Here is a 26,118-nt window from a genome sequence, read left to right as displayed (position 1 = left end):
ATTATTTAACATCAAATCATGTGTGCCACAATTATTAGCACCCCTGATGTTAATACTTTGTACAACCCCCTTTTGCCAACAAAACAGCACCTAATCTTCTCCTGTAATGTTTCACAAGATGGGAGAATACAGAAAGAGGGATCTTTGACCATTCCTCTTTGCACATTCTCTCTAAATCATCCAACGACCTGGGTCCTCTCCTCTGCACTCTCCTCTTCAGCTCACCCCACAGCTTTTCAATGGGGTTGAGGTCTGGGGACTGAGATGGCCATGGGAGGAGCTTGATTCTGTGTGCGGTGAACCATTTCTGTGTAGATTTGGCCACATGTTTAGGGTCATTATCTTGCTGAAAGACCCAGTGATGACCCATCTTCAGCTTTCGGGCAGAAGCCACCAGATTTTGTTTTAAAATGTCCTTGTATTTTAGAGCATTCATGATGCCATGCACCCTAACAAGGTTCCCAGGGCCTTTAGAAGAGAAACAGGCCCACAGCATCACTGATCCCCCGCCGTATTTCACAGTGGGCATGAGGTGCTTTTCTGCATACTCAGCTCTTGTGTTACGCCAGACCCACTTAGAGCATTTGTTGCCAAAAAGCTCTATCTTTGTTTCATCTGACCAAAGCACACGGTCCCAGTTGAAGTCATAGTACCGCTTAGCAAACTCCAAACGTTTGCGTTTATGATTGTGAGTGAGAAATGGTTTCTTCCGTGCATGCCTCCCAAACAGCTTGTTGGCATGTAGATAGCGCCTGATGGTTGTTTTGGAGACTTTGTGACCCCAAGAAGCTACCATTTGTTGCAATTCTGTAACAGTGAGCTTTGGAGAACTTTTTATTTCTCTTATCATCCTCCTCACTGTGCGTGGTGGCAAAATAAATTTGCGTCCTCGTCCAGGCTTGTTTACCACTGTTCCAGTTGTTTTAAACTTCTTAATAATTCCTCTGTAGATATGGACAGGTGTAGGCGAGTAGCGATTTTCTTGTAGCCATTGCCTGACTTGTGATGGTCAACACACATCTGCCTCACTTGAATGGTATGTTCCTTTGTCTTTCCCATGTTGAAGATAAATGGCCTCTGTGTCACGTCATATTTATACCCCAGGGAAACAGGAAGTTGTGAATTACTAATTAAATGTTCCTACATACTCTGATCAACTTTGTAAACTACTGTAGAAGTGACAGAAATACTTTTATTAAATTTATTTCCTAAGAATTGTTAGGGGTGCCAATAATTGTGGAACAGGTGATTTTATGAAGAATAATTATTTCTTAGTCAGGGATTTTATTTCCCCCTTAAAATTGACTTGAGTTAAAGGTTGGACTTTACTTTTTTTCCCATCGTGGTCCTATATTATTTTGAACAAAACTCAATTTATGAGAAGCTAAAGAACACATCTTAACCAGGGGTGCCAATAATTATGGAGGGCACTGTAAATAAACACTTACTTCACAGATAAGAAGCTTTTTCTTTACTTAAATTCCCACAGGTGCATAAAACTTTTGCACAATACTGTACATTACAACGTAAAGGTATCTAAATATTGTCATGGAGAACCTGGAAATAATACTTTCAGTATATCTGTACTACATATATTAATTTTTAAATATTTTTATTTGTATATTTGAGTGATATACCTATTGCACACGTCCATATATGTGACAAATATGGAGAAATATATTTGAGGGACATCCATTTATAAATATACCTGGGCGACATATTTCTACATATATATGAGTGAGATATCTATACATCAATATGAATATAAGTTTGAATACATAGATTTGATGAGTTTCAAAGTGTATTAAAATATTCTACAGCATAATATAAGAATATCTGTACATCAGCTCTTTGAAAGTTGGGTCATGCAACAGGACAATGACCCAAAACACTGGAGCATATTCACAACAGAACTAAAGAAAAAAAACAAATGTTCTTTTGGAGTGGCCAATCAGAGCCTAGATCTCAGATGCTATGGATTGACTTGAACAGAGCCATAGACATGATATGCCCAAAGAATTTAACAGAGTTTGAAGTGTGTGAAGAGTGTGAAGTCAGACTCCGCCTCTTTTCCAACTGCTGCTGATGCAGCATTACCAAATAACTCTCGGAGGAAAGCGCAGCGACTCGGTTCTGATACATCAGCTCACAGATGCAGCCTTGTGCTGATCCACATCACCCTTTTGGAGTGATAAGGGGAAAGAGCGCCATCTACTGTACCCACCCAGAGAAAACAAGGCCAATTGTGCTCTCCCAGGGCTCCGGCAGCTGATGGCAAGCTGCATGAGCGGGATTAGAACCAGCGATCTCCCAAACATAGTGGCAGCGCTTTAGACCACTGGATACTCTTGACCTGGATGAAGATCATGAAATTTCTAAGGGTTCACATACATTTTCCTGCCATTGGATTAGTTAGTTATTTTAGACTATATTTGTATATATTTCCCATATATATATATATATGTGAGGAATACTTTGTAACTGTGGTCATGGGAGCCATCTAATGGCTGTAGCTGAGCGATTCTGTAGCATAGCCTCAGATTCAGAGCTGAACTGATCCCCCTGTTCTGAGAGATGAAACACTGCAGATGTACTGAGATTAATGGATCAGACTAATGCAGTTCAGCCTTGCTGGGTTGTAAATATAATGCCTTTATTTATATAATTTGAGCTATATATTTAAATATATATTTAAACACATATTTGAATGAGACGTTTTTGAGCTGTATATTTAAATATACATTCGAATGAGATATATTTGAGCTATATATTTAAACATATTTGAATGAAATACAGTTGAGCTATATATTTATATATATATATATATATATATATATATATATATATATATATATATTTGCTCCGAGTATCTCGCGGCCGAGATGCCGCGCTCCGAGAATCCCGCGACCGAGACGCCACGCTCCGTGAAGCCAGCGGATGGGACGCCACGCTCTGTGACTCCCGTGGCTCATCCGCGCTCCGAGAATCCCGCGGCCGAGACGCCGCGCTCCGAGAAGCTCGCGGCTGAGGCTCCGCGCTCCGAGACCCTGCTCCAGAAGCAAGCTCCGGTCCAGTTTCTACAGCCTTGCCCACTGCTGAATCTGCGGTTCCAGGCCGGATCTTGGCGGCAGCCGCACTCTCAGCTCCCGCTGAATCGGCGTCTTCGCCAGCTGTATCAGCGCTGCCCGCGGCTCCGGCCGCCTCTGACCCTGTTCCCGCGGCTCCGGCCGCCTCTGACTCCGTGCCCGCGGCTCCAGCCACCTCTGACTCTGTGCCCGCGGCTCCGGCCGCCTCTGACTCTGTGCCCGCGGCACCCGCCGCGCCTGCCCAAGCTGCACCCGCCGCGCCTGCCCAAGCTGCACCCGCCGCGCCTGCCCAAGCTGCACCCGCCGAGCCTGCCCAAGCTGCAGTGCCTGCCACCCACGTGGTGCCCACTGCTTCAGCTCCAGTGCCAGCGGTGCCCGCCGCTCCTGTGTCTGCAGTGCCTGCCACCCACGTGGTACCCACTGCTTCAGCTCCAGTGCCAGCGGTGCCCGCCGCTCCTGTTCCTGTACCTGCTCCAAGAACAATGTTTGGCCCTAGGCCCCGTGTCCCTAGGCCAGCAAGGCCAGTGGACAGTTTATGCCCACTGTCCAGTCCCCTGTTCAGTCTCATTTCCCATCCCCTGTCCTGCCCAATATCCTGTCTCCATTTGTGTCTAGTGTCCGGTCTAACATCCAATGTCCGTTCACATCCTTAGTCCAGTCCCCTGTTCGATCTCCAGTCCAGTCCCCTTTGTTGTCTAGGGTCCAGTCTGTGTTTCAGTTTCCTGTCCCGTCCTTTGGCCAGTCTCCTCTCGTCTGTGCTCAGTCTTAGTCTTGTTTGGTATCCTGTTGTGTTTTCCACCCCTTCTTGCCCGGCTCCTGGGGATCTGTTTTTACGCGCCCCGGGAGTTGCGCGTTAAAGGGGGGTTTCTGTCAGGTCTTTTGTCTGTCTGCTTCTCATGTCTGTGTTATTCTCAGGTCTGTGTTTCATTCCCAGTGTTTTTCCACTCACCTGTGTTCATTTGTAGCTCCGCCCCTTCGTCCCAGGTGTTTCCTGTTTCCTGTGTGTGTGCACCTCTATTTAAGGTCCGTGTTCCATTTCCCCAGTGTCGATCCATGTACGTTTATCGTCTGTCAGTGCTCCATGTTTTCCCCAGTTTCCTCAGTCCTGTTTTCGGTAAAATCCCTGTGTATTTTGTATTTGGTTTCGTTAATAAATCCCATTTTGTTTGCATTTGCGTCCGCCTCCGCGTCCTCCCTGCACCCGCATCTGACATATATATTTAAACATATTTGAATGAGATATATTTGAGCTATATATTTAAATACATTTTTGAATTGGATATTTTGAGATATATATTTAAACATATATTTGTATGACATTCTCTTACAAAAACTTGAGCGATAAATATAGACAAACATTTTTATATATTTCAATGAGATATATTTAGATGAGATATTTATACATGCATGTCATGTATAAATGTGAAAAATATGAATATTTGCTAAACATATGTGACATATATTATATTTATACATATATTAAGACTGTATTTATTGGGACAAAAAGAAATAGAAATGTATATAGACCTTGAATGATGGAATTTTCTATTTTCAATCCAAAATTCGATGCATCACATTTTTCTTCATGTACTTTCAGATATCAGGATGAGGAGATGAGCAGCAGACATCAAAGGAAGTTTCATGTTCTGGTACAGACCACACACACACACACACACACACACACACACACACACACGCGCGCACTCACACACACACTCACACACACACACACACACACACACACACACACACACACACAGCAGCCTTAAAGACACTGCAGAAGCAGCGAGGGGGTGGATCACGTGGGCCAGGCATGAGAAGCCTCCTGCCTCCATGTGCTGGAGCTGCATTAAAGATTCACTCTGCACTGAGAGAGAGAGAGAGAGAGAGAGACAGTGAGAAGAGAGAGAGTGAGCAATAGAGTGAGAGTAGAAGAGTGAGAGAGAGTGAAAGAAAAAGAGAGGAAGAGAGACAGAGGGATAGAGAGGAAGAGAGAGAGAGAGTGAGAGAGCTAGAGAGAGTGATGAAAAAGAGAGAGAACGAAATCGATGAGTGAGAGAGAAAACAAGAGAGTAAAAGAGAGAAAAGTGTGAGAGAAGAGTGAAGGAAAGCATTAGAGAGAGTGAAAAAGAGAGCGAGAGAGAGCAATAGAGTGAGAGAGAGCGAGATAACAAGAGATTGAAAGAGAGAGAGAGAGAACAGAGAGAGAGTGAGACAAGGAGAGACCGAGGAAAAGAGAGAGTGAGAGAGTAAGATAGTGAAGAGAAAGAGTGAGAGAGAAAGTGGGAGACCAAGAGAGTGAGAGATGACAACATCTATACCATAGAAACACCTTAATAATCACCTAGCAACATGACAGCAACCAAAACATTATCATAGTAACCACCTATACGCACCATAGCAACCATCTAGCAAAACCATCATAGCCACTGCACATGAACACCTTACCATTACACATTGCCATTATTAGCCACCTAGTAATCTTAGGAACCAACAGCGGTACCATAGATACACTTTACCAACCACCTAGGGAAACTATACCAACCAACAGCTATAATAGAAACATCTTTTTAACCATCTAGCAACACCACAGCAACCAAAACATTATCAAAGTAACCAGCTAGGAACACCTTAGCAATCAACTTTTATACCATAGAAGCACCACAGTAACCATATAGCAAAATCTGAGCAATGACCTAAGAAGATGGTAGCTGAGGTGTTGTTACTGTGCTGTAAAACTGGTTACCATAGGGACAGCACAGTTATTGCAACTTGTTACCATAGGAACAGCACAGTAACACCCCGGCAATCACCTTGCTGCATCATAGCAAACACCTATCAAAAATCTTACACAGGGAACCACTTTTCAAGACCATGGCAACACCTTTAGGACACCATAGCAACAAATTAGAACTATTTCTTACAGGAATATTTTATGTATTATTATTAACAATCTACAGATGTTATATTAACAGATTTTAACACTGTTTTTCTCAGGATATATGAACGTAAATCAGTATCTATAATCCATATTTAAGTGTAAAATCTCTGCAGGAAGAGGAGGAGGAGGTTGAACTCACTGACGGAATGAGAGAGCAGAGCTTTTCCATATCAAAGGCAGAGAGAGGAGCTGCTTATACCGCATTAATAAATCAGTGCAGTTAGATTATATAATAAATAGGATGCCACCAAGGCCTTGCATGGGAAAGCATGGGAAAGCATGGGCTGGGCATCTTCTGGGTGTATTCTCCTGCCAGGAAAAGGCTGTGGGATTTTTCTATTTGAAGTTTCTGAAGTTTTGTATTGCGGTATATGGACAAAAGTATTGGGACATCACTATTTCATTATAAATACAAAAAAAAAAGACATTAGTGTGGAGTCGGTCCCCCCTTTCCCCCTTTCCCTCTTTAACAGCAGGTGAGGAATTTAAAATAAAGTCTGAATATTTGAATAAAAATTGAGGCCTAAGATTTTGAGAATCATTTTTGTAATATTTTAAAAAATAATTTCATAAGAAATAAAGTAGAAAGTCATCTAGTATAGCATTTTGATAATAAAGTCAAAATTATTTATGAATTATGAAAAAGTTTTAAATAAAGAGATATTGCTAACACAAAATATCTCAATATTACTGCTATGACTTTATGACTCTATTCCTAAAATATTAAAAAAATAAATTGCATTATTAAATAAAATTGTAATATTTTAATAATAATAAAGGCAGAATATTAAAAAATAAAGTTGTAATATATATATATATATATATATACTGAATAATGTCATAGTATTTGTTAGGATATATTTGTAATATTTTGAGAATAAAGTAATTATATTTTAAGAATAATATTTAATATCTCCTGAACATTTTTTTTAATAAAGAAATAATATTTTTAAAATATTGTTTAATGTTTTTAGAAAAAGTAATCAAATATTTTAGAATTAAGTTGTAATATTTTTATAATAAATGTATATTTTTGTCAAATAAAGTCATACTATATTTTATAATAATTTGATAAATCAATATTATATTATATATAATTGTAAAATATTAAGAATAAAGCTATACACCTTCAAAAAATATTCCTGCAGTATGGTATTTTAAAAATAATAAATAAGTATTTATATTTTGCAAATAAAGTCATAAGATTTGAAGAATATAGATGGTTAATATTTCTAGAATTATCTCATTTCTCTTATTTTCTGCAAATAAATGCTCTAAATGATGGGAGAAATGTTGTCTATAGTATATAGAATATAAACTTATTCAGAAACTGAAGTGTTCTCTTAATTTTTTCCAGAGATATATATTATTATACTCTACATGGGCAAAAGTAAGGCCTGATGTATCTGTTATACTTCTTTAAATTCCTCAAAGACTTGACGTCTAGACGTTAACATCTTCTGCTTTCATTTCCATTCAGACAATTAGCTTTTAGCGCCTTAGCATGCATCAGTGAATTAGCACAATTGGTCAGATCACACAGTCTATAGCACTCGCTGTATGTGTGTTGAGGAGGTCATGAATCTGAATCTGTGCTGAAGAGGTTTAGAAGAGATGAGTTTTGGCCTGCATGTATACGCATATAATATTCTCATTAGACACAATATGATGCTCTTTATATATACACACTCTGAACCAATAGGGCAGATGATACTGACAGCGGATAAAGGATTTTTTTTTTATGACATACTGCCACCTGGTGGTTCATAGACACTATTGCACTTTTGCACCACAGAGCACATCTCAAAAAATTAGAATATCATTGAAAAGTTACTTTATTTGAGTAATTCAGTTGAAAATGTTATATATTATATAGTTGTATTAAACACAGAGTGATCTATTTTAAGCGTTTATTTATTTTATTGTTGATGATTATGCATTACAGCCTATTAAAACCCAAAAATCAGTGTCTCAGAAAATATGAATATTATATTATAAGACCAATTGGTACTTTTCGGCAGTGTGGGCAGTGTGCCAAGTCCTGCTGGAAAATGAAATCTCTATAAAAGTTGTTATCAGCAGAGGGAAGCTGTAAGATATGAAGTGCTGTAAGATTTTGTGGGAAAACAAAACTGCACTGATTTTAGGCTTGATAATAAAACACAGTGGATCAACACCAGCAGATGACAGACATGTCTCTCCAAACCATCACTGATTGGTGGAAACTTCACACTAGACCTCGAGCAGTTTGGACTGTGTGTCTCTCCACTCTTCCTCCAGACTTTGCTCCCTTAATTTATATAAATGAAATGTAAAATTTACTGATGATCAGTGATGGTTTGGAGAGTCATGTCTGTCATCTGCTGGTGTTGATCCACTGTGTTTTATTATCAAGTCTAAAGTCAGTGCAGTTTTGTTTTCCCACAAAATCATCAAATTACAGCACTTCATGCTTCCCTCTGCTACTAACAACTTTTATAGAGATGCAGATTTCATTTTCCAGCAGGACTTGGCTTCACACTGCCCACCCTGCTGAAAGTACCAATTGGTCTTATTATATAATATTCTAATTTTCTAAAAGACTTTGATTTTTGGGTTTTTATTGGCTGTAAGCTAAAATCATCAACAATAAAAGAAATAAACTCTTAAAATAGATCACTCTGTGTTTAATACATCTATATAATATATATGAGTTCCACATTTTAACTGAACTACTGAAATAAAGTAGCTTTTCAATTATATTCTAATTTTTTGAGATGCACCTGTTTATAGAATACCGTGGGGAAATAATCATTTGATCCACTGCTGATTGTGTAAGTCTGTAACCTTTGACAAGGACATGAACTGTCTATAATTTTTACAGGTAATCATCAGTACTCAGGACTTCCTGGCCGGGGCAGGTGAGGTGTCACGTGATCGGCAGAGTGAGTGATGTCAGTGTGTGGTGCATACTGAGTGCTGTAGTTGTTTGAATGAGAACCTCCGTTGGAGCTAAGTGTGGAAGGACAGGGAGCGCCTACAACACCAGACGTGATACCGCCCCCCATAACACCGCCGGCCTGCCGCCGGCCGATCGACACATAGATAGATATTATACACAAACATATATATATATATATGTTATATATATATATACAAACAGCCAACAAATACAGCTACAAACTACAAAAGTGTACATTAGACCCAACAATAAATGCTTAATATTCCTACAAGTACAACCGTTCAACAAAGATCACTCATTTGTATGTCTACAGTACACCAAGGCAGCCAAAACATTAGGTACAAAAACTCATCAGTTAGACGGCCTATTATTGTTTTTAATTTTTAATATAATATGACACATTATCTCATTATATCTGTCTCATTTGCAGCCGCAATTTCATGACATTTAGCTAACTATTGAACTATTCCAGCTATACTAAGCAAGGCAACACCTTCAACACAGCATTAAGAAAGGGTTAGAGAGCCATGGCCCCGCCCCCGTAGTGAAAATCATGAATCTGATTGGTTAGACTGTCCTTCGACTTTGCTAATAGATTCATTACTACACCCTTCTCAAAATCAGGAGAAGGGTCACGCAGTCACGTGGGGGAGGAGCCATTTTAAAAAGCTGTGATTGGTTAGAACAGCTGTCAGTCAGATAAGAGTCCTGTAGCAACTAAAAAACACAGACTAATGCTTTAAATTAGTTGCTGTTTTTTATTTAAGTTAATTTATAAAAGAAATTCTTACACTTACAGTAGCTATGATATATATTTCCTGATTAAAAATTCTGTAATTATTTACATGCATTTATTGTCACCCATAGCTAAAACAAGAGTAAAATGTTTCAAAACTCCCCCCCCCCCCCCCAGAACTGTATACAGTACCTGCTTAAAGCACAAGGGTGGTCTAGAGAACCAAACGGAGAACATGTATGGGTTTCTCACTCAGTCTATCATCTCCAAACATGCAGACAATTTTCAAACAAACTATATTTAGACCATTTATTTCCAACAGTCCCAGGACTCGGATCCAGAGCAGGAGCGATATCTCATTATATAAGTGAGATCCTGGTGTCTCCTCAGCGAGCTCCTGAGAACCCGCTCCTGTCCTGGTTTAAAAACCTCATTTAGTCCGGAGGACGTATTCAATCAAACCGCCGGCTGAAGCATGAGGACGCCAATGTTTCATCAGCACTTTTCCTCATCACACACACTGTAAACCCATAGGGTGTGTGAAATCAAATGATTTAAGTCTGTTTTATATAATAAAAATGAATCAAATTGGATCTTTCAAAACATTACTCAACTATTTGAGTTAAACCAACTTATAATAACTTTAACCCTTGTGTGGTGTTCGGGTCTGTGGGACCCGTTTTCATTTTTCATCAAATGATACTAAAAAAATATTTTTTCTAACTCAAACTCATTGGCATTGGCTCATTTTTTGTGAAAAACACATATCAAAACACATTTTCCATAAACACACACTGTACACCCCCCCCCCCCCCCCACCCCATTCTGGCACAATCTATTTGCATACTGGGTGTGTCCAACAGTTTCTGACTAACACTCACCATCAGTGTGTAGTGATTCCCCCTGGGCTAACTTAGAAATGAATAAAAACGTTTCCCTTTAGCTGTAATAACTTGATGTTTTAATTTATGTTAACTTAAGTTTTCATTACCCATTACTTAACATTTTTAAGGCAACCAGTTTCCTCAATTTTTTAAAAGTAAATTCAACTTATCCGGGCTTACAGTGTACAGTTTTTTTAGTTTTTTTTAAAGTATCCGTTTAAAAAAAATATTGATTTTGTGTAAATTATATTATTTAGTTATTGAGGAAATTAATAAGGATTAAAGTAGCCATTTTTGTCATTTTAACCAATTTATAAAAAAAACAATGTAAGCATAATTTTCTAAAAATAATATATTTTTGTGTATTAAATTATTTAGTTATGGATGAAATGAATAAGAAAGAAAGAAAATACATCAAATAAATGTAATAAATAAAATATAATTAGTACTTCATTTTATTGCTCTCAACAACAATCACTTCTATGTTTTAGTAATTTGATTTAATTAAAATAATACATTAAACATGAACTTGTAATTTTTTTAAGTAAATTCAACTTATCCGGGCTTACAGTGTACAGTGGCGTGAAAAAGTATTTATATTTATTTTTCTTTTGTTTTTTGCATTTTTGTCATACTTAAATTTTTTTTCAGATTATCAAACTTTAATATCAGACAACTATAACCTGAATAAATATAAAAAGCACTTTTAAATGATTTAATTTATTACGAGAAAAAAAACTATCCAAATCAATCCTCAAATAAATGAACTGTGATTAATCACACTTTTTGTAAAGCTGAGTTCAATTTCACTACTAACCACAATCAGACCTGATTACTGCCAGACCTGTAGAATCAAGAAATCACTTATATAATAGAACCTGTCTGACAACGTGAAGCAGATAAAAGATCTTAAAAAGCAAAAAGGAAAAGATTATAAAGTAATTTCTAAAACTTCCACAGTCATTCACTATTATTCACTAATGGAGAAAAAACATGGAACACTGGTGAACCTTCCCAGGAGAGACCGGCCGACCTAAAGAAATTACTCCAAAAGGGCATGAAGAACTCATCCAGGAGATCCCAAAAGAACCCAGAACAACATTTAAAGAACTGCAGGATCTCAGTTCTCAGCCTCAGTTAAGATCAGTGTTAATGATTCAATAATAAGAATAAAGAAACTGGTCATCAAACGTCATTAAAATCAGTATAAGTCTACTAAATTTCATAAACTTCAAACAGCACATCAGATCCAGATACTGGTTCTGCTTCTGCTCACAGACACACCTGAACAGGTACAGCAGATACAGGTACTTCCTTCCATATACAGTATTAGACCTGCTAATTCCCCTCTAAACACTCAGATTTATTAATAAGTTCAACAAGTTCAAACCATTTAAATTACTAGTTATGAATAAATAACGATATGATTGATAGTCGTGATTTAAAACTATATATTTTTTGCAATTTCAATTATTTAATGTAGCATGGAAGACATTTCCACCAGATAAGGAGTTCAGACAATACATGTCAAATATAATGAATATAAAAAAAAAATAATGAATAATCATTTATAGAAATAGTTTCTTATGTTGGAAATGTACTAAATTTCCAGAGTATTCATTTTGTCATTTTAACTAATTTATAAAAAATATATTTTATTTATTTTGTAATTATTTTAAGTATCATTTTTTTAAGGATTAATATATGTGATTAAAAATGATATATTTTTTTGTAATTGAAATTAAATTAGTGTATGAAAGACATTCTCAAGTTCAGACAATTCAAATACAATTAATATAAAATAAAAATAATTAATAATAATTTATCTTGGAAATTGACTAAATCTAAAAAAAGTAGTAATTTTTTTCATTTTAACCAATTTATAAAAAAAATACTTGTACATATTTTATAATTATTTTTAAAGTACCTGTTTAAAAAAAAAAACATATGTTGGGTCAGTTCTATTATTTAGTTCTGGAGAAAATGAATAAGGACTAATAGTTGTGATTAAAAAAATATAAATTTTGTGTACTTAATATCATTCGTTTACCAGATAAAGAGTTTAGACAATAAATGTTAATAATAATAATAATAATAATAATAATAATAATAATAATAATAATAATAATAATAATAATAATATAATACTGATTTTGTAATTACTATTTTTTAAGTTAAACAAAAAAACAATATATTTTGTGTCAAATATATTTTTTAGTTATGGAAGAAATGAATAAGGATTAATCCTTGTGATTAGAAACTAAATTGACTAAATCTGCAAAGCTGTCATTTTTGTCATTTTAATCAATTTATACTTAACCAATTTGTACTAAAGAACTTGAACTTGTAGTTTGGACTAATTGTGTCAAAAAACAGCTTTTCTTATGATTTCAATGAAGGTAACAAATACACGATTCTAACTTTTCTGATGATTTTATTAATAATTGCTTTGTTAAAAATTTGTCAAATATCTACAAATTATTTTTTTTTCTTACAAATTTTTAACATTTTGTAGAAATGATTTATTTTCTTGAAAAATAACTGAACTTGCAAAATGAATATTTATTATCACTTTAACCAATTATTCTACTTTTAAAATCTTTTTTTCAAGATTTTTATAATTTTATCATAAATCACATTTTTTTAAATAAATCATTTCTTGTTTAAAAATTCACTTAAAATATTTTTTCATTTTTTTGACTATTTTGATAATATTTAAGTATTAAAAGCTTTTTTCTCATGAAATCTGTCATCTGTTTTCTACTAATATTGTAAAAAAAACAGAATCATACAGTTTTTCATGATTCTGTTTTTGGGGGAGGTGCTTTTTGTCTAAAGCCCCTCCCCTTTCCAATCTAAAATGCTATAAATCTTCTGGACATGCTTTCTAGGACAAGCTGGAGCTGAAGCTGAATCCTGAACTCCATCCCAAAGTTATTCTGAACTTCCTCTCCTCTTTTCTTTTATTTTCTTTCCCACAAGCTGATGGCACGATTCCAACCAGCTAAAACTCACACCTGATTCTGCTCAGTGAGTAATTTTCTCTCGTATAAAGAAGCTGTTTTCTGCTGCATGTGTTTATTATTATACAGTGAGAGGAAGTGCTGATGCAGGATTTTAATAAACTGTGTTTTACCGTGATGGACGACCAAAAGCAGACTGAATCCTGTATCTGCAGCCCGAACGCCTCTAACAACATCTCATCAGAATATATTAATAATTACCAACCAGTTTATATAACTTTAATCCAGATTCACTCCAGATTTATTCCAGATATACTCCAGTCTTATTCCAGTATTCCAGTTTAGTTCCAGATTTATTCCATTTTTATTTCAGGTTTAGATTTACTTCAGGTTTACTCCAGTTTAATCCAGATATACTCCCGTCTTACTCCAGTATTCCAGTTTAGTTCCAGATTTATCCTATTTTATTCCAGTTTTACTCAAGATTTACTCCAGGTTTACTCCAGGTTTATTAAAGGTTTTTCCAGATTTACTCTAGTTTATTTAATTTAAATTAAATTATCTTATTTTATTCCAGTTTTAATCCAGTTACTTCTAGTTGTACTCCAGAATTTTGTAAGTTTTATTCCAGATTTACACTGAAATTTAATTTCTCTTTTTTATTTTGGCTGATTTTATATATAATTATGGTGCTTAAAGCATGGCTAGAGACCCTTAAAGCATGGCTAGAGACCCTTAAAGCATGGCTAGAGACCCTTAAAGCATGGCTAGAGACCCTTAAAGCATGGCTAGAGCCCCTAAAAGCATGGCTAGAGACCCTTAAAACATGGCTAGAGACCCTTAAAGCATGGCTAGAGACCCTTAAAGCATGGCCAGAGCCCCTAAAAGCATGGCTAGAGACCCTTAAAGCATGGCTAGAGACCCTAAAAGCATGGCTAGAGCCCCTAAAAGCATGGCTAGGGCCCCCAAAAGCATGACTAGTGCCCCTAAAAGCATGGCTAGAGCCCCCAAAATCATGGCTAGAGCCCCTAAAAGCATGGCGAGAGCCCCTAAAAGCATGGCTAGAGCCCCTAAAAGCATGGCTAGAGCCCCCAAAATCATGGCTAGAGCCCCCAAAAGCATGGCGAGAGCCCCTAAAAGCATGGCTAGAGCCCCTAAAAGCATGGCTAGAGCCCCTAAAAGCATGGCTAGAGCACCCAAAATCATGGCTAGAGCCCCTAATAGCATGGCTAGAGCCCCCAAAAGCATGGCTAGAGCCTATAAAAGCATGGCTAAAGCCCCTAAAATCATGGCTAGAACCCCCAAAAGCATGGCTTGAGCCCTTAAAAGCATGGCTAGAGCCCCTAAAAGCATGGCTAGAGCAACCTAAAAGCATGACTAGAGCCCCTAAAAGCATGACTAGAGCCCCTAGAAGCATGGCTACAGCCCCTAAAAGCATGGCTAGAGCCCCCAAAAGCATGACAAGAGCCTCCAAAAGCATGGCTAGAGCCCCTAAAAGCATGGCTAGAGCCCCTAAAAGCATGGCTAGAGCACCCTAAAAGCATGACTAGAGCCCCTAGAAGCATGACTAGAGCCCCAAAATCATGGCTAGAACCCCCAAAATCATGGCTAGAGCCCCTAGAAGCATGGCTAGAGCCCCTAAAAGCATGGCTAGAGCCCCTAAAAGCATGACTAGAGCCCCTAGAACCATGGCTAGAGCCCCTAAAAACATGGCTAGAGCCCCTAAAAGCATGGCTAGAGCACCCTAAAAGCATGACTAGAGCCCCTAGAAGCATGACTAGAGCCCCAAAATCATGGCTAGAACCCCCAAAATCATGGCTAGAGCCCCTAGAAGCATGGCTAGAGCCCCTAAAAGCATGGCTAGAGCCCCTAAAAGCATAACTAGAGCCCCTAGAAGCATGGCTAGAGCCCCTAAAAGCATGGCTACAGCACCCTAAAAGCATGACTAGAGCCCCTAGAAGCATGACTAGAGCCCCAAAATCGTGGCTAGAAACCCCAAAATCATGGATAGAGCCCCTAGAAGCATGGCTAGAGCCCCTAAAAGCATGACTAGAGCCCCTAGAAGCATGGCTAGAGCCCCTAAAAACATGGCTAGAGCCCCCAAAAGCATGGCAAGAGCCCCCAAAAGCATGGCTACAGCCCCTAAAAGCATGGCTAGAGCCCCCAAAAGCATGACAAGAGCCTCCAAAAGCATGGCTAGAGCCCCTAAAAGCATGGCTAGAGCCCCTAAAAGCATGGCAAGAACCCCCAAAAGCATGGCTAGAGCCCCTAAAAGCATGGCTAGAGCCCCCAAAAGCATGGCTAGGGCCCCCAAAAGCATGGCTAGAGCCCCCAAAAGCATGGCTAGAGCCCCTAAAAGCATGGCTAGAGCAACCTAAAAGCATGGCTAGAGCCCCGAAAAGCATGGCTAGAGCCCCTAAAAGCATGACTAGAACCCCAAAATCATGGCTAGAGCCCCTAGAAGCATGGCTAGAGCCCCTAAAAGCATGGCTAGAGCACCCTAAAAGCATGACTAGAGCCCCAAAATCATGGCTAGAAACCCCAAAATCATGGCTAGAGCCCCTAGAAGCATGGCTAGAGCCCCTAAAAGCATGGCTAGAGCAACTTAAATGCATGACTAGAGCAACTTAAAAGCATGACTAGAGCCCCTAGAAGCATGGCTAGAGCCCCGAAAAGCATGGCTAGAGCCCCTAAAAGCATGGCTAGAGCAACCTAAAAGCATGGCTAGAGCCCCTAAAAGCATGGCTAGAGCAACCTAAAAGCATGACTAGAGCCCCTAGAAGCATGGCTAGAGCCCCTAAAAGCATGGCTAGAGCCCCTAAAAGCATGACTAGAGCCCCTAGAAGCATGGCTAGAGCCACTAAAAGCATGACTAGAGCCCCTAGAAGCATGACTAGAGCCCCCAAAAGCATGACTAGAGCCCCTAAAAGCATGGCTAGAGTACCCTAAAAGCATGACTAGAGCCCCTAGAAGCATGGCTAGAGCCCCTAAAAGAATGTGTAGAGCACCCTAAAAGCATGTCTAGAGCCCCAAAATCATGGCTAGAGCCCCTAGAAGCATGGCTAGAGCCCCTAAAAGCATGGCTAGAGCAACTTAAAAGCATGACTAGAGCCCCTAGAAGCATGGCTAGAGCCCCGAAAAGCATGGCTAGAGCCCCTAAAAGCATGGCTAGAGCAACCTAAAAGCATGATTAGAGCCCTTAGAAGCATGGCTAGAGCCCCTAAAAGCATGACTAGAGCCCCTAGAAGCATGGCTAGAGCCCCTAAAAGCATGGCTAGAGCACCCTAAAAGCATGACTAGAGCCCCTAGAAGCATGACTAGAGCCCCCAAAGGCATGACTAGAGCCCCTAAAAGCATGGCTAGAGTACCCTAAAAGCATGACTAGAGCCCCTAGAAGCATGGCTAGAGCCCCTAAAAGCATGGCTAGAGCACCCTAAAAGCATGGCTAGAGCAACCTAAAAGCATGGCTAGAGCAACCTAAAAGCATGACTAGAGCCCCTAGAAGCATGGCTAGAGACCCGAAAAGCATGGCTAGAGCCCCTAAAAGCATGACTAGAGCCCCAAAATCATGGCTAGAAACCCCAAAATCATGGCTAGAGCCCCTAGAAGCATGGCTAGAGCCCCTAAAAGCATGGCTAGAGCCCCTAAAAGCATGACTAGAGCAACTTAAATGCATGACTAGAGCAACTTAAAAGCCTGACTAGATCCCCTAGAAGCATGGCTAGAGCCCCGAAAAGCATGGCTAGAGCCCCTAAAAGCATGGCTAGAGCAACCTAAAAGCATGATTAGAGCCCCTAGAAGCATGGCTAGAGCCCCGAAAAGCATGGCTAGAGCCCCTAAAAGCATGGTTAGAGCAACCTAAAAGCATGACTAGAGCCCCTAGAAGCATGGCTAGAGCCCCTAAAAGCATGGCTAGATCCCCTAGAAGCATGGCTAGAGCCCCTAAAATCATCGCTAGAGCCCCTAAAAGCATGGCTAGATCCCCTAGAAGCATGGCTAGAGCCCCTAAAATCATCGCTAGAGCCCCTAAAAGCATTATTAACTCTTGATGAGTTCAGCACAGCTGTTAACTGAAAGTAACTTGAATTCCAGGTGACTCTACCTCATAAAGCTGAACAAGGGGTGCTACATTTTGAAGAATGTAAAATATTAAACATATTCTGGTTTGTTTAACACTTTTTCATAGTTTAGATGACTTTAAAGTCACTAATCTACAATGCAGAACATTTTGCTTGATCTATTAGCTGCAGCTTGTGGTCTATAACAGTATGCAGTTGTTAAAACTGCAGCAGGAACAAAAAACACACTACAGCAGCTCTACACCGACCCCAAACTCCAACAGCTACAGCTCCAGTCCTGTATCTCCACTGCAGTGAACTAACATGGAAATATAGAGTTAAGTGGCTGATTATTAAAAACTCAAATAAAGAGAAAAAAGATGTGCAGCTCAGCAGCAGCAGCACCACGAATACAGACCTAATGAAGAGCAGTGTATAAACAGGGCAGCACAGCACTGCCCTACACACACACACCGCCGGCACGTGAGTGTATCAGAACACACACACACACACACACACTGCTGCAGAAAGTGCACTAGTGTATGACCTTTCTTAGAGCTGAGATTCAAATAAACTGCAATTATACAGAGTAATGTTGGTTAGTACAGTGATGTTATACAGCTCTGCAAAAAAATTAAGAGATCACTTTAATTGATTTTGCTATGTATAGGTTTGTGTTTGAGTAATATGAACATTGTTGTTTTATTCTATAAACTACAGACAACATTTCTCCCAAATTCCAAATAAAAATATTGTCATTTAGAGCATTTATTTGCAGAAAATGCAGAGCTTTCAGACCTCAAATAATGCAAAGAAAACAACAAGTTCATATTCATAACGTTTTAAGAGTTCAGAAATATATAATAATATTTGGTGGAATAACTCTGTTTTTTAATCATAGTTTTCATGCATCTTGGCATCATGTTCTCCTCCACCAGTCTTACACACTGATTTTGAATAACTGCATGCTGCTTTACTCCTGGTGCAAAAATTTAAGCAGTTCAGTTTGGTGGTTTGATGGTTTGTGATCATCCATCTTCCTCTTGATTATATTCCAGAGATTTTCATAAGTTTTTGCATTTACTGCTGCTGCTAAAATACACGCCACAATAGTTTAATGTCCATAGTTTAAACTCCACTCTCTCATCGTGAAGCAGCTTGACTGACAAGGAGGGTCCGCAACAAGCACTTCCTGTATGTAAGACCCTCCCTTTCCGTCAGAAATCGCAGTTTGTAAAAGTGTTTCAGCGCTGGTGAAAGTGTTTCGCGTCTTGTAAATTTGTTTTAATTTCTGTAAAAAAATAAATTCTGAAATGTAACTTTTTTTTGTCCATGTAAAATATTTTTTTCCTTTGTTAATTTTATTTTCTTGAACGTAATTATTTTTCGTATGTAAATTTGTTTTATTTTTTGTAATTTTGTTTTCTGACATGTTAATATGTGCAAAAAATGTGCATAAACTCAAACATATTCATGCAAAAATTATGTACATATTGGAATCAAACATCCTCAAACAATCCCAAGCACAGTTTTCTAAATGTGTAATTATGTAATTATGAGAGTGAGCGCACTGTGTTTGGACCTGCTGACCCATCCTGAGAGTTAAAGTGGCTAAAAGTCTTTAAAAATATAACTTTTTAAGTATTTCATGGTTAAAAAGTCATGTGTTGGGGAGGAAAGGATTTAATGTTATAGATTGCTGAAAAGTAGTAGATCAGGTGGTAAAGTGTTGGGTAGTATAGTGCTTTATATCATAGAGTGTAAGTAAAGTAGTAAACTACAGTGTATAGTGATTTATTCATTGTTTTAGAGTGTTTGGCAGTAGTAAGTAAGGTAGTATAGTGTTTTATGTTATGCAGTGTTGGACAGTAATAGATGAGGTAGTAAAGTATTGGGTAGTATAGTGTTATGTTATAGAGTGTTGGGTAGTATAGTGCTTTATGCTATGAAGTGTTGGGTAGTATAGTGTTATGTTATAGAGTGTTGGGTAGTATAGTGCTTTATGCTATGAAGTGTTGGGTAGTATAGTGTTATGTTATAGAGTGTTGGGTAGTATAGTGCTTTATGCTATGAAGTGTTTGGTAGTATAGTGCTTTATGCTATGAAGTGTTGGGTAGTATAGTGTTATGTTATAGAGTGTTGGGTAGTATAGTGATTTATGCTATGAAGTGTTTGGTAGTATAGTGCTTTATGCTATAAAGTGTTGGGTAGTATAGTGCTTTAAGTATTAAAGTGTTGGGTAGTATAGTGCTTTATGCTATGAAGTGTTGGGTAGTATAGTGCTTTATGCTATGAAGTGTTGGGTAGTATAGTGTTATGTTATAGAGTGTTGGGTAGTATAGTGCTTTATGCTATGAAGTGTTGGGTAGTATAGTGCCTTATGCTATGAAGTGTTGGGTAGTATAGTGCTTTAAGTAATAAAGTGTTGGGTAGTATAGTGCTTTATGCTATGAAGTGTTGGGTAGTATAGTGCCTTATGCTATGAAGTGTTGGGTAGTATAGTGCCTTATGCTATAAAGTGTTGGGTAGTATAGTGCTTTAAGTAATAAAGTGTTGGGTAGTATAGTGCTTTATGCTATGAAGTGTTGGGTAGTATAGTGCTTTATGCTATGAAGTGTTGGGTAGTATAGTGCCTTATGCTATGAAGTGTTGGGTAGTATAGTGTTTTATGCTATGAAGTGTTGGGTAGTATAGTGCTTTATGTAATGAAGTGTTGGGTAGTATAGTGCTTTATGCTATGAAGTGTTGGGTAGTATAGTGCTTTATGTAATGAAGTGTTGGGTAGTATAGTGCTTTATGTAATAAAGTGTTGGGTAGTATAGTGCTTTATGTAATGAAGTGTTGGGTAGTATAGTGCTTTATGTAATAAAGTGTTGGGTAGTATAGTGCTTTATGTAATGAAGTGTTGGGTAGTATAGTGCTTTATGCTATAAAGTGTTGGGTAGTATAGTGCTTTATGTAATAAAGTGTTGGGTAGTATATTGCTTTATGCTATGAAGTGTTGGGTAGTATAGTGCTTTATGTAATGAAGTGTTGGGTAGTATAGTGCTTTATGTAATGAAGTGTTGGGTAGTATAGTGCTTTATGCTATGAAGTGTTGGGTAGTATAGTGCTTTATGTAATGAAGTGTTGGGTAGTATAGTGCTTTATGCTATGAAGTGTTGGGTAGTAGTAAAAAAGGTAGCAATGTTCGGTAGTAGAACATTTAACATTAGTTGAACAGTATTAAGGTGGAAGTGTAGTAAAGCACAGTGCTTTATGTTATGAAGTGCTGGACAGTAGTAAGTAAGGTAGTAAAGTGTTGGGTAGTATAGTGTTATGTTATAGAACATACTACATACTACTATCTATACTATCTACTATAGAGTGTTGGACTAAAGTAAGTAGGGTAGTAAAGTGTTGGGTTGGATACTGGATGTGTTGGGTAGTATATTGGCATGTGTTGGATAGTATAATAATGCTTTATGTTATAGAGTGTTAGGCAGTAGTAAGTACAGTAGTAAAGTATAGTGTGTATTTTTTGTTGTTTTAGAATGTTGGACAGTAGTCAGGTGGTAAAATTTTGGGTAGTAGTAAGTAAGGTTGTAATGTTGGGTAGTAGAATATTTAATATTAGTTGAACAAGACTATGGTGGAAGTGTGGTAGCACAGTGCTTTATGTTACATGTAGGGTAGTATACGGTTTTATGTAATGTAATGTTGGAGAATAGTAAATAAGGAAGAAAGGTTGGGTAGTTGGGTAGTTGTTTTTAGTGGTGTACTCTAGTACAGTGTTCAGCAGTGTTGTAGACTGAGTAATTTACTTTTCAGTAGTGTTAATTTCACTTGTGTACTGTAGTAAATGTTAGAGAGTAATCTAGTAGTCTAGAGTCGTCTAGTGTTATAGACTGGTGGACGGTAGTAAGTAAAGTAATAATAATGTGTTGGGTAGTATAGTGTTATGCTATAGAACATACTACATACTACATAGAGTGTTGGACAGTAGTAGCAGTTTAGTAGGGTAGTATTAAGAAATGTAGTGTTCAGTTATACTGTACTGAGGAGTGTAGTGTTGTAAGTATTCTAGTGTTCAGTAGTGTAGTACTGAGTGATACTGTTTTGAAGTGTAATAGCATTCAGTAGTTTTGTTCATAGTGTTGTACCATAGTACGTACAGTGTTCAGCAGTGTTGTAGACTGTGTAATGACTAATGTAATGTTCAGTAGTGTAGTAATGTGTAATGTTATTGTTTATCAATATTCAGTAGTGTTGTTCTTAGTGTTGTACTGTAGTAAAGTGTTCAGCAGTGTTGGAGACTGAGTATTCTAGTATTCAGTATTGTTGTTCTTAGTGTAGATTGAGTGATGTTGTGTTTAGAAGTGTAGTAGTACACTGAGAAGTGCAGTGTAATGGTTTGTAGAGTAGTAGTATTCAGTAGTTTTGTCATAGTGTTGTACTGTAGTAAGTACAGAGTTCAGCAGTGCTCCAGACTGACTGAGAGCTGTAATGTTCAGTAGTATTACTCTTACTTGTGTACTGTTTTAAAGTGTTAGGCAGTGTTATAGACTGAGTAGTCTTGTATGCAGTGTAGTTCTTGAGTAATATAATATTCAGTAGTGTAGTACTGAGTGGTGCAGTGTAGTGTTTTGTTGTGTAGTAGTATTCAGTAGTGTTGTTCTTAGTGTTGTACTGTAGATAGATAGATAGATAGATAGATAGATAGATAGATAGATAGATAGATAGATAGATAGATAGATAGATAGATAGATACTTTATAGATAGATAGATAGATAGATACTTTATTTATCCCGAAGGAAATTTAAGTACAGCAAGTGTTCAGCAGTGTTGCAGACTGAGTAATGAGTAATATAATATTCAGTAGTGTAGTACTGAGTGGTGCAGTGTAGTGTTATGTTGCGTAGTAGTATTCAGTAGTGTTGTTCATAGTTTCATAAACTGAATCATGTAACTTTCAGTAGTGTTAATCTTCCTGTTATACTGTAGTAAAGTGTTCAGCAGTGTTGTTGCAGACAGTAATGAGTAATGACTGATGTAGTGTTCAGTAGTGTACTATAGTTCAACACTACAACATAGTAGAGTACATACTGTCGAGTGCATTGTAGCGAGTGACCCACGCACCAGGTACTGCGCAGTGAACTTGCTGCCCGAGGTGCTGAATCACGTGCAGAAGTTATCGGCCCCCGGGGGATGGCAGAGACCCCGCGAGCCCGTTTTAGAAACCTCACCTCACCTTAAAATAATCTGAGTCGGCCGCCGATGGCCCTATTCGCTCTTCCTCTCTCTCTGTTTCTTTCTCTCTGTCTCTTTTATTCTCTCATTCTCTGCGTCTGCTGCTGCAACTGCATCAATACCGCCTGCCTTCCCTACGCTTCTCTCCAGCGGAGAGCAGCCGGCGTCCTTGAGCCGCGTGCTCGGAGCCGGCGTCCTCGCAGGGCTCGCGCTTTTACTTGTTGGCCTTCGTGATAACGATAGGATGACAAGGAGGAGGATGATGATCAGTAGGATGACTGTAAGGACAATGACGATGATAGTGGTGGTGGTGGTGGTGGGGGGTGAAGAGTGAGCAGCAGTGCCCTGGCTGGAGTGCACTGGCTGGAGTGCACTGGCTGGTTGGTCTTGCACGTTGCCGAGTGCCGGTATAGCGCGTGAATAGCGCAGACCTTGCTTTGGCCGGCGTGAGGGGTTTGGGGGTGTTCTTGTTTTGTGTCAGTGTGTGTATGTGTATGTTTTGCACTCTCTCTCGCTCTCTCTCTCGCTCTTTCTCTCGCGCACTCTCTCTTTCTCTCTCTCTTTCTCGCGCTCAGCATGCACTATGTCTCACCGCTGGTGGTCGTGGTCGCCTCCGATCGCTCTCCACAGAGACACTGCAGCATATGCGCGCCTTTCCTCAGGAAGAGCCTCGCTATCCTCATCGATTTCTGCCGGCTCCACTTTCCCGGATGCATGCACGCGACCAACAGTGTGGAAAACCAAGACGGGAAAAAAATGCAAGGGATGCAAGGAAAACTGGAAGCGTCCTCCTCGAGCTCTAGCGTCTAGCGCGGAACATCAAGCACGAGAGGTTACTGCTGATACTGCTTCTGCTGCTGGTTCTGCTGCTGCTGCTGGTGGTAGTAGTAGTGGGGGGGTCGTGGTTGGTAGACTCTGGTGGGCTCGAGGGGGCTCCGTGCACCTCCACCGCTCCATCATCCAGTGCAGCATCTCGTTATCTGGTTATCTTGCTATCTGTCTGAGGATCTGCCGGATCTTTCCTTCGCAAAAGCCGGTCGCTCAGCCGCTGCACGCGCAAGGACGACAGGGAGAGTCAGTCGTCGCTCGCTCCGGTGCCCATCGCTCGCTTCCTCTAGTGTTCGCTGGCAGAGTGAGACTGCGGGGGGTGGGGGGGGCTTGTAGCGGGGAGGGAGGGAGGGAGTGAGAGGGGGTGGGATGGTGTTGTAGAGGAGGGGGGCTCTGGTTGGACGAGGGGAGGAGGTGGGAGGGTGTGTGAAGAAGCAGGAGGAGGGGGAGGTTAGGAGTTAAGTGGAGGAAGAAGCGGTAGGACGGCCTCTGGTGATGATAATGATGAGCTAATGCCGGGCCATGTGCTGCTGTCGCTACCGCTGCCGCTGCTACTGCCGCTGCTGCTGCTGCCGCCGCTGCTGCTGCCACTGCTGTTGTGCCGGGAGGGGTGAAGGAGGTAAAGTCCGAAGGTGAAGAGAGGTGAAGAGAGGCAAAGAAGGCGAAGACTCGTGAGGACAGGAAGAAGGAAGTTCAGCGGGAGTTTAGAGATGAGTTTTGATGAGTTAGATCGATGGGAGATGGGAGTTTTTATAACATATCATCTTATTTATCTTCTTGTTGACCATTATCTTTATTCTTTTATCGATTTTACCTTTATCATCATTATTAAGACTATCCTTGTCAAAGCTACGTCTTTATTTGTATCGTCTTTAAATGCAATACTCTTACAGTCACTACTATCATTATCATAATCATCATTTTCTACTATTTTATCATCTACATTACCTTTATCGTCTTTATAACAACAATCATTAACTTCATTACCCTCAGAGTCACTACTATCATTTTCAGAACCATCATCATTATCATTATCATTATCAACATTATTATCATCAGCAGCAGCAGCATGATTATCATCATAATCCTTGTTACTATCCTCACTATTATCATCTTCATCATGATTTAGTTCATGACCATCTTTATCACTATTAATACTATTAACCGTGATTTAGTTCACAACCTTGCCATTATCACTGTTTACCTTATTATGATAACTAGTATTATCATCATTATACTTGCTATTATCACTATCCTCATCATCATCATCATCATCATCATCATTTTATAATATCCATAACTATCCTTGCCATTATCACCATTCACATCACCTTTATAATCAAAACTACCATCATTGTCATAGTTACCATTTTCTTCATCATCCCCCACTATAATCATCATCACCATCACCATTCTTGCTATTATTATCACTATCCTCATCATCATTACCTTACCATAATTATCCTTGCCATTATCATCATTCACATCACCCTAATCACCAGTGTCACCATCAGCTTTGTTATCAACAGTGCCATCATTTACCATTATCATTCACAATCACCATCACCATCACCTTCAGCATCATCACTGTTATCATTATGATCACAATAAGCATCATTATAATTGCCACATTTATAATCATTATAATTGCCATAACCACTATCATCAACCTTTTTTATCACCATCATCTACATCAGCCATATTTATCAGTTAAACTCTATTATAACATATAATCCTATTAATCTTCATGTTGACCATTATCTTTAGCATTATCATGGTAAAAAATTTATTTTATTTTGTTATCGACTTTACCTTTATCTTCATTAACACGACTATACTTGTCAAAGTAACGTCTTTATTCGCAGCAGCAGGATAATATTTCTTTATCATCTTTATATAATTCATGATCGTAACAATGAACATTATTGTCATTGCCATTATCACTATTTACATCATTACGATCACTAGTATTATCATCATAACCATTATCCTTGCCTTTACTTCCATCACTATCATCACCACTATTCTTGCCATTATCATCATTATAATCACCCTAATCACTTAACACTGCCATCATTGTCGTAATCATAATCATCATCATTTTCTTCATCATCCCCACCATAATCATCACCACTAAAGTCATCTTCAGCATCATCACTGTTATCATTATCATCATAATAAGCATCATTATAATTTTTTCATCATTATTATTGCCATAACCACAATCATCAACCTTTTTTATCACCATCATCAACATCAGCCATCATTATCGTGACCATCCTTGTCAAAGCTACGTCTTTATCTTCATCATCATTAGCTACATTACCCTCACAGTCACCACTATCATTATCATCATCAGCAGCAGCGTGATTATTGTCTTCATTGTGATTTAGATCATGTCCATCTTCATAATTCATAATCATAACAGTGACCATCATTGTCCTTGCCATTA

General features: G+C 38.7%; 1 protein-coding gene across 1 annotated transcript in view; it reads right to left on the bottom strand.

Moving 5' to 3' along the window:
• The window catches only part of fgf12a (fibroblast growth factor 12a), a 100,318-nt gene extending 76,361 nt beyond the window's left edge, over positions 1-23,957 (bottom strand). Inside the window, exon 1 of the mRNA XM_022678630.2 lies at positions 23,431-23,957. Within this exon, the coding sequence (XP_022534351.1) occupies positions 23,431-23,554 (124 nt within the window). The 5' untranslated portion in view covers positions 23,555-23,957. The remainder of the gene's footprint in view (positions 1-23,430) is intronic.
• Positions 23,958-26,118: the final 2,161 nt, after the last annotated feature.

The sequence above is a fragment of the Astyanax mexicanus genome, chromosome 4 (assembly GCF_023375975.1).
Source record: "Astyanax mexicanus isolate ESR-SI-001 chromosome 4, AstMex3_surface, whole genome shotgun sequence".
NCBI classification, from domain to species: Eukaryota; Metazoa; Chordata; class Actinopteri; order Characiformes; family Acestrorhamphidae; genus Astyanax; species Astyanax mexicanus.
Note: the sequence above shows the minus strand (reverse complement) of the source record. Positions and strands in the feature narration are given on the sequence as shown.